Source organism: Abramis brama (assembly GCF_963993115.1).
Source record: "Abramis brama genome assembly, chromosome: 15".
Classification (NCBI taxonomy): Eukaryota; Metazoa; Chordata; class Actinopteri; order Cypriniformes; family Leuciscidae; genus Abramis; species Abramis brama.
Window position 1 is genome coordinate 30,513,861 of NC_139977.1, and position 13,298 is coordinate 30,527,158.

The following is a 13,298-nucleotide window of genomic DNA, read 5'->3' on the forward strand; positions in this document are numbered from 1 at the left end:
TTTAATACTTTTTTCATTAAAAATTATATCAGCAAAAATCTTAAAACATTTTTTTTTTTTTTTATCAGATTTTAAAAAGGTCTCTTTACATAATATATTTTCCTACCACTTTGCCAAACAGATTAAACACAGTGAATAAAAATATATAAAAGCTGATTTACGTGGGGTCCCGTAAAAGCAGTTTTTGTAAAAATAGGCTAACGATTGCATAGTAAGTAACCACGCGACTCTCTGGAAATTACCGTATAGACAGGAGGAGAAGCTCGCAGTCAATCGGGGGGAAGTGGAGGCATAAACTCCGATAAAGTCAAGGGAGAAGCCCATAGAGAACGGTCAAAGCATGTCTGTGAACACTGAGAGCAAGTTGACTGTGCATCTGCAACCGCAATTAGACAAATATCTATATCTGCAATATAAAACTTTAGCAGATGATTTTTGCTAACATGACATTAAAAAGTTACTATAGTAAAAGTAAAATTATTAAAAAAGTACCATAGTAAAACTATGATAATGGGTTAATGAGTTAATATAAAAACACAAACCAATATTCTCACCTGTGAAAGGTTATCCCATTTATTCGGGAATTTAAATATTGGCGGTTTCACAACCAAATGTCTCTAGTCTTTAAAGTCCCTTAAAGTCTTTCTTACTGTGAATGACGACACGCTGACCGTTCCAAGATGGCGGGTGGTACCTACATATACATTTATATAGCTCGGCTTCATAAATGTAACAATATTCTTAAAAGATAGATACCAAATTTCAACAACTATTGGCAAAATTGGAAAATTCTCAAAAGCCTCAGGCCTAACATTAAACTTAAAAAAGTGTGAATTGCTGGCTGTACACGACACTTCACTGAAAAACATCTGTAATATCTCTATTAAATCAGAAATTAAATACCTGGGGATTTACCTTTCAAAGGACCAAGAACAAAGCCAACTTCTGAATGTAGAAAATAAAATTAAAGAATGCAAATCAAGACTAAACATATGGCTACAGAGGGACCTATCAATACTAGGTCGAATTTACCTAACTAAGATGGAATGTTTATCAAGATGTATTTAACCAGCCTATTCCAAACAAATTGATTAAATCTATCAACCAAATCAACCTAAACGTCATTTGGAGAAACAGACCACATTATATGAAGAAAAGCAATATGGTTAAAGACACAAAGGATGGAGGACTAAAAGTTATTGATTTTGACTGCCTTAATGGAACCTTAAAAATAAATTGGTTAAAATCTTGGATCAAACACAGCAACTCCTTTTGGTATTGTATTCCAAAGACCTTATTCAAGAAAATTGGAGGATTAGAATTTCTTCTTAGAGTGTTAACAAATGACCTATATCATTGGCAGAGTTTCACAGACAAATACTCTTGTATTGGAAAATGTTATACGTACATAACTTCTCACCCCACACAACTGTACTCTGGAATAACATATGTTTTGCAACGCAACAGATCTCTGTTCTTTGAAGATTGGTATTGGAGAGCTATATGGTCCATAGCCGACTGGATACCAACGGACATTTTTTTAATTATGAACAATTTTGCATCAAACATAATTTCAAACCCTTAAAATCAGACTTTACTAAATTACATAAAGCACTACCCCAAGGATTTGTCCTTCTAACAAGAAACATTTTGGCATATTATCCTATACAACCACAAATGGCCCCACTATCAATTCAAGGGATCTTTGTTCTGGATAAAAAAATGCACTAACCACTTTATTAGAAATTGTTTTACTGAATATCTTTACCCTAAAAGGCAAAATAAAAATAACATCCTACAAAAATTTGATAAAGATTCAATTACTAAACCAAGAACAATGTATCTAACACTCCCTATACCTCCTAAAGTGAAAGAAACACACTTCAAAGTAATGAACAACATTTACCCCTCTAAAGAATTACTGAGACTTCGCTTTGGTATAGATGATAATACATTTACATTCTGTGAAAATGATGTCGAAACTACGGAGCATGTGTTTTTCTCATGTAAAGTGACACAGATATTTTGGTGTGATAAACATAAATGGGTTGTCTTCATTCCCAACCTCTATCTCCTGTGACGACATAACATTTGGACTGATAATGCAAAGCAAGGGTGATGAGCTCTGTACTAATACAATTGTATGTCTAGCTAAATTCTTCATTCACAAATGTAGGATTGTGAAATCACCTCCCAAATTTGTTGTTTTTTTTAATTAATTTAAACTGTATATAAAATCCTTAAAAACTCTGAATGGTCCTAAAGCACAAACAATATATGATACCCTAAAACACTTCCCAACTGAGGTTAATAGCTGAACAATGACTGAATTCTCCCCTTATGTTATGTGATAATTTCTTACTGTTTATTTATTTGAATTTGTTTATTTGAATGTTTCTTTTTCCTTTTATAAATCATCCTTATTTTTGTTACTAAGACTACACATATATTTCCTGTTTGTATTAAGAGCTGCTCCCTCTGGCTATATCTTCTCTGTATCCTATTCTCAAGAAACAGATTTTATGCAGCCATGTTTGTTTGTAAATCTTGATATTTTCAATATTTTTTTAAAAAATAATAATAAAAAAGGCTTCATAAATGTCTTCTTCTTTCGGAGCTGGTTTGGCATTTTCCTCTGCTTAGGCACACAACGCCACCAGCTGTTCCCTTTCTAACATGGATATGTGTTTGTACCATAGACTTTGTTTTGTACAAACTAGAGTAGTAGTTAAATCACAAAAGATGACAAATCCTACACATCTGATTATGCATAACGATTATATAGAACAACAAACTTGCACAAAAAAAAACAAAAAAAAAAACATTAAACAATAAAACAAAATAACTATAGATAAATAAAACCTAAAAAAAAAAACAATAATAAAAAAAAAAACTTAAATAAATGATACAGAAGTGAAACAGCTTAAGGGCTTTTATGTCTTTAAAAAAAGTTCAAAGAGTTGCTCAAGAGTTTAACCTCATCCCCCATAGTTGAACTTTAATATATCTGCACTTTGGAACTTAGGTAAAGTGGGCTGTTCACGCTTTATTGAACTGTGCTCAATGGGTGTACATTTTACAAGCACAACAATGGTCTTTAATTAAAGAGACTATTTCTTTAAATGATAAAATAGTTTTGGCTGATGTAATGACACTGTTGGGAGTGGCCAGATCTCAAAGGAGGACTCCCTCATGGTGAGAGATAGAAAACCCATCTAATTTATAAGGTTGCTCACTAAATGTAAACATTATTGTGACAGTCCCGGTTTGGTTACAGTTAATAGGGAATAAAATTCAAAGAATTAAAAAAAAAAACAGTAAGTTGCCTTGTAATGTGTTTAAATATTGCTGACCCACTTTGGCTAAACGTGAGAAAGTGGATGACCTTCAATCTTCAGTAACTATACCCAAATTCATTAAATAAACTGACATTCACTGGCTATTTTATAGTTTAAATGAATGAAGAAAGGAAGGTGAGGCATGAAGTTGAATCTGTGGAGTGAAGAAAGAAATAAGAGGAACACAATTTAGATGCAGAGCATAAATCTTTAAAATATGGACACAATTAAAATTCATTAAAAGTGTTTAGAGAAAACAGGAAAAAAAATGGTTAACATTTTAAACGTTCCAGTTTTTTTGTTAGCCTGTTTGTTGTTGCATGTGTTATAGTCACATTTTTAATATGTTATAGAGTTCATTTTCATCAATATTATGATTTCTGAATTTTACACATGAATTGAGTAAACTTTTACAGGTACAGAAGGTGTGCTCCTTTATTCGAGAGTCACACTTGTGTTCTTCGTGGTCAAAAGTGACCCCCTATTTTTGTTCAATAATATTAATAATTTATTAATAGTAATAATAATTTTTATTAGAGAATTTATTTATGAGAGAACTGTATGGCACTAATTAATATTTATGCAATAATTATGGTCCATTTATGCCATTATATTGTTATTATAGAGATTTTAAAGAGATTTTAGGAAACTTTTCTGTGGCACCAGTGCGAGCGCTAACAAACTGCACCGGCAGAAAATGAGCTCGCAAAAGGCCAGGGTTTAGGGTTTTTTTGTTTTTTTGTTTTTTAGCTAGGCACACTATAAAAAATATAAATATCTAAACAGTATTTTCATCTTTTATTGGTTTTATTGGACACGGTGATGACATCATAAAGGTTGATTGGCTGAGGCAGATGTTGTCCCAGGGAATCCGAAACAAATAATTTTTTATGGATAAGTGGTATGATAGAGGTATTTTTTTGTTTTGGATTTATTTAAAAATGATGGCAGTATACTGGAATATGAAGAATTTATGACTTTGTATAATTTTCCTCTGCCTGCTTGAACTTTCAATTCTGTCATCAACGCTTTGTCTCCAAGTTATGTGCATTTATTTAAAACACACTTTTTCTTTAATTAGAGAAAAACAATTACGCCCAAACGTGTTAGCCTTATTGATAAAAAATGTAATAGTAAACTTATAAAGCTATTGTTACATTACACAGTTTACACATCCCCTCGATGTAAATTTTTCTGGAATAATTGTTTTTGACAGTATTCACTGGAAGAGGGCGTGGTTACTCCCAGAGAAATATTGTATGTCCAATAAAATTAGAATTTTTCAAATTTCTCAAGACTTTACCTAGATTTGATGCCTTTATTGCTGAGATTTCCCTTATTGTAAAATCTCTTAAACTCATTGATAACAGTAAGAAGAACAAGTTTCTTAAGAACTATGTACGGTTTTTTCTTACTCGTTGAGGAGTCAGTTATTTTTTTTGGTTTTATTTTTTTGTTAATGTATTCAATGCAGTGCTGTTTCTTCTTTGTAAAAAATAAATAAAAAATAAAGATGTTGTCCCAGGGTCATCATAAAGATATTGGTCCCACTTGGCAAAATCAGGACGTGCATTTGAGGACGCGCCTGTACGCACGCGCGCATGCGCACTGTCCTTCCATGAGCGTGCATATATATGTGCATAGTGACAATAACAGCCCAGGGCCGCGGCGTCTCCCATGACAACGGCAGCCAGACAATGAGCGAGCGCCCGGGTGGCGGAAGAGACACGAGCAAATATGTATTTTTGAATTGGGACATTTTTGGAAACGTGTTGTTCCGTCCGTTTACGTCATACTTGCTGAATATCTCGCGGCGCGCCATGTAGCGGAGGCCGCGCTCGCTCGCTCGCGCTGCTGGGCGGGGAGGGGAACGATCAGACGCCTGGAAGAAGAGCCTTCGGGAAAAGCGTCGGGAATATTCGCGCATCTTCAAAGCTGGATTGTGGATTCTGCACGGGGATCGAGGTAAATGTCGGGTCGCTCGAGCGTCTCTGATGGCACTGGTTGTGGCCGCTAGCTGACAGGTGCAGTCAGATAATATTTCTGTGAGAGTGATAGTAAAGCAGCTTCATTCATTCATAATCTCGCGTTTGCTGAGCATGCATTGAGGATTGTATTTAGGAACACATCATAATTAATCGCATTGTTTCACAAACATGCATTATCACTTGTGAGTAGTCATTCCTCAGTGCTGCTGTCTCATGTTGTGTTATTGAAGGTGACTGTTCCTCTGTAACTCATTCATTGTTTGGTCTGAAACACAGTCTGGATCAGGATCAGGATCAGGATGCTGGGTTGTCTGTCTGGGCCTCTGCTGCTGTTTTGGTGTTTAAACACTCACAGAATTACACTGTGTACTGCTTTTCCAATGGCTGCAAACTGTCTGCATTCAATAAAGGCTGGGCTTAGTACTGTGGTAGAACTGTAGTAAAGTGATGGCATTTACCATGGTACATCACAGGCAAAATTTAATGTCAAATGTGCATCAGTAAAACAAAATGTTTTGCTCAAGCTAGGTATTGAAATATTATTTACTATTAAATAAATACAAAATGTATGTACATATATATATATATATATATATATATATATATATATATATATATATATTATACATAGCACGTACAGAAAGGCAGTTCTCAGATGGCGTGCGGATGCTGAATTGAGCTCTCTTTTATGTTTTCTTGAGCTTGAACAGACAAATTCACACAAAATTACGTCAAAAAAATGGCGAGTATCCTAGTACAGAGAAAAAAGGTGTAAAAATTGTACCTTTAAGGATACAAAAGCTCGGGGCAGTACCCTTAAAATGACATCTTTGCACCTTTTTTTTATACCACAAAAAGGTTCATAGTAGTAGCTAAGGTACGTATTTGTACTACTAATATGCACCTTTTAGGAGTAAAAAAGGTACAAAGATGTAATTTTAAGTGTACTGCCCCTGTGACAAGCTGTTGTACCCCTAAAGGTAAAATATTTACAGCTTTTTTTCTCTGTGTGTAGTCTGTTATATCTTAAGTGAACATAAACAGTTGAGAAATAAGATGCATGTGTATAACAGTATTGGATCTGTGCAGCTCTTAAAGTGACAGCAGCCTAATAAACCTGCTACTGTCTTTGTTTTAATATTAATCAAACAACAAAGGGCAAAAAAAATATGGTTAGACTTATCTAAAAAACATGAAAAGCAGTGTTTATTTTATTTGTATGTTTGTTCTATTGTGTTTGTGCTATTGCGCATAATTTTATTATTTGTTCCTATTTTATTACTGACAGTTTACTTTATCAATATTTGAAATTTATATGAGTTTGGCTAGTAGTTTTTAGTGTAACAACCTTGTTTATTAAATGGGTCAAAAACAACAAATACAATAACTAGGCCTATTTTATTTATTTATTTATTACTTATTTTCTGGTGTATATGACACTTTGAATATTTCAAAAGCATCTAAAGCCATATGATTTTGCGCATGCTTCGTAAAAGAGCAGCATGGACATTGTGCCGGATAACTAGTTTTACGATGTTTTCAGTGCCTCTTGTGTGTTTAGGATGGATGTAGGTGCGCTCGCAGGTGTGGACGGCGGCCCGAGGAGAGCGGGTTCGGTTGAGGGAGGACTTGAAATCGTGCCGCTGGAAATGTACGACTCGGCCCGAGCAAAGATAGAAGCTAACCTCCGCTGGTTGTTCGCCAAAGCGTACGGTGAAGGTAGGTGCATCTCTCTTCTGCAATCCCTCCTTACAAATATGTGATGGTATTGTGATATTTATAGAAATACAGTTCTTCGTGCTGGACACTGTATTCTTTGCACAACACACTCTTGTTTGTCCTGTGACTTCTATTGAACTGCTTGCTTTGGATGCTGGCAGAGATATATAGTGACTGGCATGGCGAAAATAGTTCTGATGTGGCAGAAGTGTGTGTGTGTGTGTGTGTGTGTGTGTGTGTGTGTGTGTGTGTGTGTGTGTGTGTGTGTGTAGATTCTTAGTCAGCATTTCTCAGAATCCACAGTGACCAGAAGAAAGGTTGGGAAAGGACCGGATGGTCTCACAAAAAAGTGATTTTTAGGGACATGAAATCTGTTTTTCTTTTTCTTTTTTACAGTAATAGTGCCCTGCTAGATTTTTTTTCTGTCTGTTTTAATTTTTCTGTATTTATGATTTATTGTTAAAATGGAAGAACAATCATATTACTTAAAAAATATTTTTTTTTAAATAATATTATTATATTACTTTGAGAAGTAGTAATAGATTTCTGTCACAGTTTTTTCAAACTTTTATATTGATGGGTTGTCATGAAGACCTGTTTCTGTGTCTATATGATATGATGATCGTTTTTATCGAATTAAATTGTGAAATGCTCATAAAGTTGACTGAATGTCTGATGCAAATGGCACACAAAATGGGAAACACTTTAGGAGTTTTGAAGTTACCATCTGATTGGTTGAAATCTACATGATTTCTTGGAGACATGTGTGTCGCGTTCCTTAAAGGTGCACTGTGTAATTTTTAGCGGCATCTAGTGGTGAGGTTGCGAATTGCAACCAACAGAAGTTACGGTGGCCGACAGGAAGTGATGTCGTCGTCTGAGACAGCATCGAGTAGCCAGTTAAGCAATGAGGTTTCCTTACAAAGATCAATGAAGAAATTAGGTTTACTTAATTATTCAGTAAAACGATGTGTTTATTGTGAATATTATTGTTACTTGATCATCATTGTGTCAGTGTTTTATTCGCTGACTTTAGCTAGCTTCTTTGCATGAAGAACAACATAGTGACGAAACGCGTTTGTCCGTTTAAGGCTCCTGTAGAAACATGGCGGAGCATTTCAATGTGTGTGTAGATAGAAATGGCTCATTCTAAGGGAATAACAACATAACGGTTCATTAAGAAAGATCTTTATACTCCACTGAAAACATAGTTATGTATATGATATTGCATTTCTGTCAACAGATCCTCCTAAATATTACACAATGCACCTTTAACTGCGTGCTGTCGTGATGCCAAACCCCCTTATGGAAAAAGAAAGCCATCATGTTTGCAACTGTGACAATGAGCGCTTATCAGCTGGATATTCAAAAGTATGTGATGTTCACGGTGCCATTGTTGCAATAAACCTGCACAACGTTCTTGAATGATACTTCATTAGATGCACGCTAGTCTGTTAATGTAGGGACAATGATGCAGACCAAAACAAACTGTGATTGGTTGCATCAAATGTCTTCTTGGGCGGTCCTTGGCCAATGAAAGCTGCGATGGAGTCCAGACCTTCTGCTTCCAGTCTGACTGGATCAGCTAGATGAAGCTGTTCATGTCCTCATATAGTGAGTGAGACCACGAGCGTCACGCGTGCTTCAGTATGTGTGTGTAGTAGATCAAACTGCAGCGCTCATTCACACACAGACATGCTGAACATGCAGACTTCAGTTTTGAACCGCAATTTGTTTGTGCTTTAATATGTACAGACACTAGTCCACGTGGCCATTTTGATTAATTGTACAGCCCTACTTTTGATTTATTCAGCAAAATTCCACGTTATAATGTAAATTCCATTTTTATGACTGGATTCCATCCGAGTTTTCCACGTTTTGGTAAGGTGATTTATGATGGTGTGTGTTTTCTTCTAGAAGAGTATCTTCAGTTTAATCGGGAGACAGAAATAACGCCGTCAGTGTTACATCACGAAGCTTACAGACTGAAATAGCTGTGATTGTGGGAGAGCACCGGTGTGTGAACGTGTGTATGGTGTGTTGATAACCCTGAGTGACGCTAAAGGATTTCTGTTTGCTAGTAACTGGAGGTCTTGTAAATCTGGTGATTTCTTCAGAACAAAAGCATTCTTATTATAAAATCTTAGTAGATCAGCAGTTTGTGAAATAATATGTAATGTTTGGTTTTGTAATAATTTTGTATATAAATTAAATGGATATTATCTTCTATAAATAATAGAATTAAATAGATCATTTTGATAACTTCCTTCTGAAACAAGCTTTGTCGTTATTGCTTATAGATCCATATTGATCTGTAAGATTTCTTTGGCCTCATGCATATGAATGAAGGAACCGGATATAAAATTAAGCACCCTCATTTCCCTAATGAGTTCTATCGTCTGTGTTTTAAAATCCCGTGCATACTGTCACATATATGTGTCACACAATATATTTTTTAAATAAATAGTTGCTGCATGCACTCTAATATTTCAGAATAATGTGGAGTTATTGACTGATTGTCCTTTCTCAGAGACTTTCGGGGTCTGAGACCTGAACCTGTCTCTTCAGCTAAAACAGAGATAAAGACAATCTGATGTGATCTTGCGGATTCATGTGAAGTTTTGTTTGTAAGCTCTTTGTCCAGCGTGGAAGGTGCGGTCAGATGTCATCGTGAGGGAAACCCTCCGAGTGTGTGACCCACTTCTGACTGTCAGCCTTTATTTATTAATGAGAAGTAGTGCACACGCCTTTACTGACACACACACACACATGGGAAGCAGTCTGTGATGTGTATAGAATTGTAAATTATTGTGAATTATAAAGTAAACATTTTTTTTTTTTTTTCATAATTTATTCTTTGTATGGTCATTTATGTAGTATATATGGATTATAATACAGAAATGTTTTAAAATGATGGATTATTTCAATTTAAATGTTTATATTTTAAATTTAACATACATTATTATTATTACTATTATGTTTTTTCAAAATTCAAATGGTATTTATTATATATTTTAAGAAATATATTCTAGGATATCAAGGGTTATCTACATCGCAAACAGACAGTTTAGGAGGTGAAAGTGTGTATCTTAAAAGAAAGTAGTACCATGGTAATCTGAAAGGTCTTGTGAGACATCTAGGAGAGTTTACTCTGTGCAAACATTCCCGAATTCACTTCATTCTGCAGGAAAGGGTGCATTGCTAAGTGTAAAAATGCACAGGGAAAGTCACAAAGAAAGTGACGCTTTGTCATGCAGCCAAACTTGATGTTTTAACTTTTGCTGTACTTGATGTTTTATTTTTGCAGTAAATGTACTGCAATGCTGACAACGATATGACAAAATGTTTTTCACAATATAATAAATGTTCAATTACAGTAAGGAATGCCATTACGTTATACTATTAATTCTGTCTTAAATTAAAGGGATAGTTCACCCTAAAATGAAAATCAAGTCATCATTTACTCACCCTGGTGTTGTTCTAATGCTGTATGCCCTTCTTCTATGGACCACAAAAGGAGAATTTTAAAAAAACGTCCCACTTGCGGCAGTGAATAGCAAACAGCATTAATAAAAATGTGCTATGAAATACAATCCATGTGCTTTTTCTCTGAGGTGAATATATCTGTTGTGTTTGTCACGTCAAAAAGTTATGGCGTTTACATCCGTCTACTGTTATTCTGTCATCATTCAAACAGTGTTCCTGTCCGGAGATTCAACTTAGTGAAGAAAGTACATGGATACTTTTTTTGGGGGGATTTCTTTATGTTGTGTTTTTATTAATCTTGATTTCTCACAACTTGTGTGCTTTTTCTGGGCGAGTCGGAATGAACAGAGTCACACGAACTCACAGCTGTGCACAGAAGACCAACGGAAGGTCAGGATTTTAGTTAAATAATGCATTAAATTTGCTTTTCGCCAAAGCCTCTCGTATACCCTCAGAACAGCATATATGTCACGTGTTGCATGAGATCATTCTGTGATACTTTTGTTTCTTTTTAAAAAAAAACACTGGTCACTATTCACTGCCATTATATGAACGTATGTTAGCGGGACATTTTATTTAAAAAAGAAAGAAGGGCATACGGCATTTGAACAACACCTGGGTGAGTAAATGATGCCTTAAAGCAACACTAAAGATTATTTTTTTACCTTAAAATAATGTTTCCAAAATTGTTTCAGTGGTTCATCAACTCGTAAAAGGCGAACGGCACTTCTGCATTCGCTTTGCGGCCCTCTATCGGCTATAAGCGCACTATGCAAGTTTGCCAGATCGGGTAGCGGATCTGTAGTTCGAATGAGACATAAGAAACTACAAAATTTGACTTGCTTTACGGCAAGCGTTACAATAGTCATTATTTCGTTTTTCTTCGTTTCTGATGTTGCAATACATCACACTTTCATAAAATCATGCAACATTCTCTACCTTGTCTGTGGACATCATTCATTCCAAAGCTGGTGCTGGATAAACAAATAGCGTGCGTGCGACAGTAGGCTAACTTATTTACGACTAACTTATTAACTTATTTAATTCCGCTTCCAACCTGTAGGGGGGCCGAAGAGGAAAAGTTATTTGGTGTCGCCAGAGAATGTCTAATAGGAAGAGAATTGGCACTCTCTGGTTACTTCCGGTTTCTGGACTAGCTGCAGTAACACGTCTCTGTCCATGCGGGGGCGCTCACAGGACGAGTGCAGAATGAATGGAGGTCTATGGCGCTATACCCATCAAAATCCACTTTTCTCAGGATATAATTTTTTGTCTAGTAATTTGAATGTTGTATTCGAAAGGAGATGCAAAGAAATTACACATTGCTGGGTGTTAGATTTTTTAGAGTCACTTATTTGCTTTAAAAAGTCTTAAAGTGTCAATGACGTCATACACAGCGTACGACCAGAGATACTGCTTTACGCCAATCCTTCAGTCACTTTGGTGCTTTCGCGCTCTGCACTTTCTTTTCTCTCGAGGCATCGACAACACAGCTGACACAGGTAAACACACATGCTAGAAGAGTTTTTGTTTTGTTTGTTTCTGGTCCCGCTGCGGATGACACGATGCCATCAAGCGGTATCTCTGGTCGTAATCAGTCCTTCACTGACCAATCAGCGTTCATTAGCAGAATGCTAGCGTGTTATGGGCAACAACAACTCAACCTGTAAGAAATCGAAAGGACTTAAGTACTTGTTCATTCAGCTTTCGACCTATAACCAATGTTGAACTTGCAAAACCTACAATCAAATCTGAGATTTCTCAACGGCAATCGGGTGAAAGAGACAAATTTAGCCGTCTAGCCCCATAGACTCCCATTCATTTTGCACTCATGGGCGATCGCCCCCAGTGGAACTCTGGTGGAACTACAACCAAAATTCGGTACAATAGGACTTAATAGGGAGTGGCCAGGCTCTCTGTAGACGGGCCCTGGTGTCGCTTTCATTTTCATTTTAGGGTGAACTATCTTTAAGGCCACGCCCTATATTTCTCAACACTGTCACTTGACTTTTAAATTACTTTTAATTACATTTGAAAAATGTTAAACACATCAGACTCTGATAACCTTTCACTTAAGACAACCAAACCGATCAATGCTTTCTGAGAATGTTTTTACTCTTGCTTGCAAAAAAACGACATTTCTTAATTACTTTCTCCCAGCATGCACCCGAGCATTAGACTTTTCTCCTGTGGTGTCCAATCTTATTTATATTAATATATACAAATATTATATATAATACATTAATCGCTTACTCTTGCTTTGAACAAAAATGACCAATATTCAGATATCTCTTAATTGCCTTTGAACACGTGTGCCTAAATCAATGTTGTACTAAATATGTGCTACTCAACACACAATAAATACAATATAGCAAATCTAAAACCCAGAGGATCACTTGTATATATGGTTATATATTATTATATATGGTTATATATCGCCCAGCCCAAAAACTTGCTCTATAAAACACCAAAGCTTTATTGACATGACAGTATGACTTTCTGGAAAGCTGCTTTGAAAGGATGAGTATTGTGAAAAGCACTATGCAAATAAATCTGACTGGATTTAAATTTCAAGTGGCAAGTCCAATTTTCCAGCTTGATTTCTAACGGATCCTTTCCTCTGTCTCTTTTCACACCCTCAAAACAGATCTCACACATTCCCATCCATCAAACGCATTATTAGGATGAGGTCTTGAGGCCTATTCACACCAAGAACGATCACTATATTAGCGTCCGCACCAGAGGATTATATCGTTATTCTAATCAC

The 13,298-nt window shown here is 35.8% G+C and overlaps 1 protein-coding gene across 3 annotated transcripts in view; it reads left to right on the forward strand.

Moving 5' to 3' along the window:
* Positions 1 to 4,945: 4,945 nt before the first annotated feature.
* camsap1a (calmodulin regulated spectrin-associated protein 1a) overlaps positions 4,946 to 13,298 on the forward strand; it is a 29,101-nt gene continuing 20,748 nt past the window's right edge. For 2 of the 3 annotated variants that reach the window (XM_084137796.1, XM_084137794.1), the window contains exons 1-2: positions 4,965 to 5,303; positions 6,888 to 7,045. In XM_084137796.1, the coding sequence (XP_083993922.1) occupies positions 6,889 to 7,045 (157 nt within the window). In that variant the 5' untranslated portion in view covers positions 4,965 to 5,303; position 6,888. Of the gene's footprint in view, positions 5,304 to 6,887; positions 7,046 to 13,298 lie in introns of all 3 variants that reach the window. The other variant, XM_084137795.1, reaches the window with a different exon arrangement.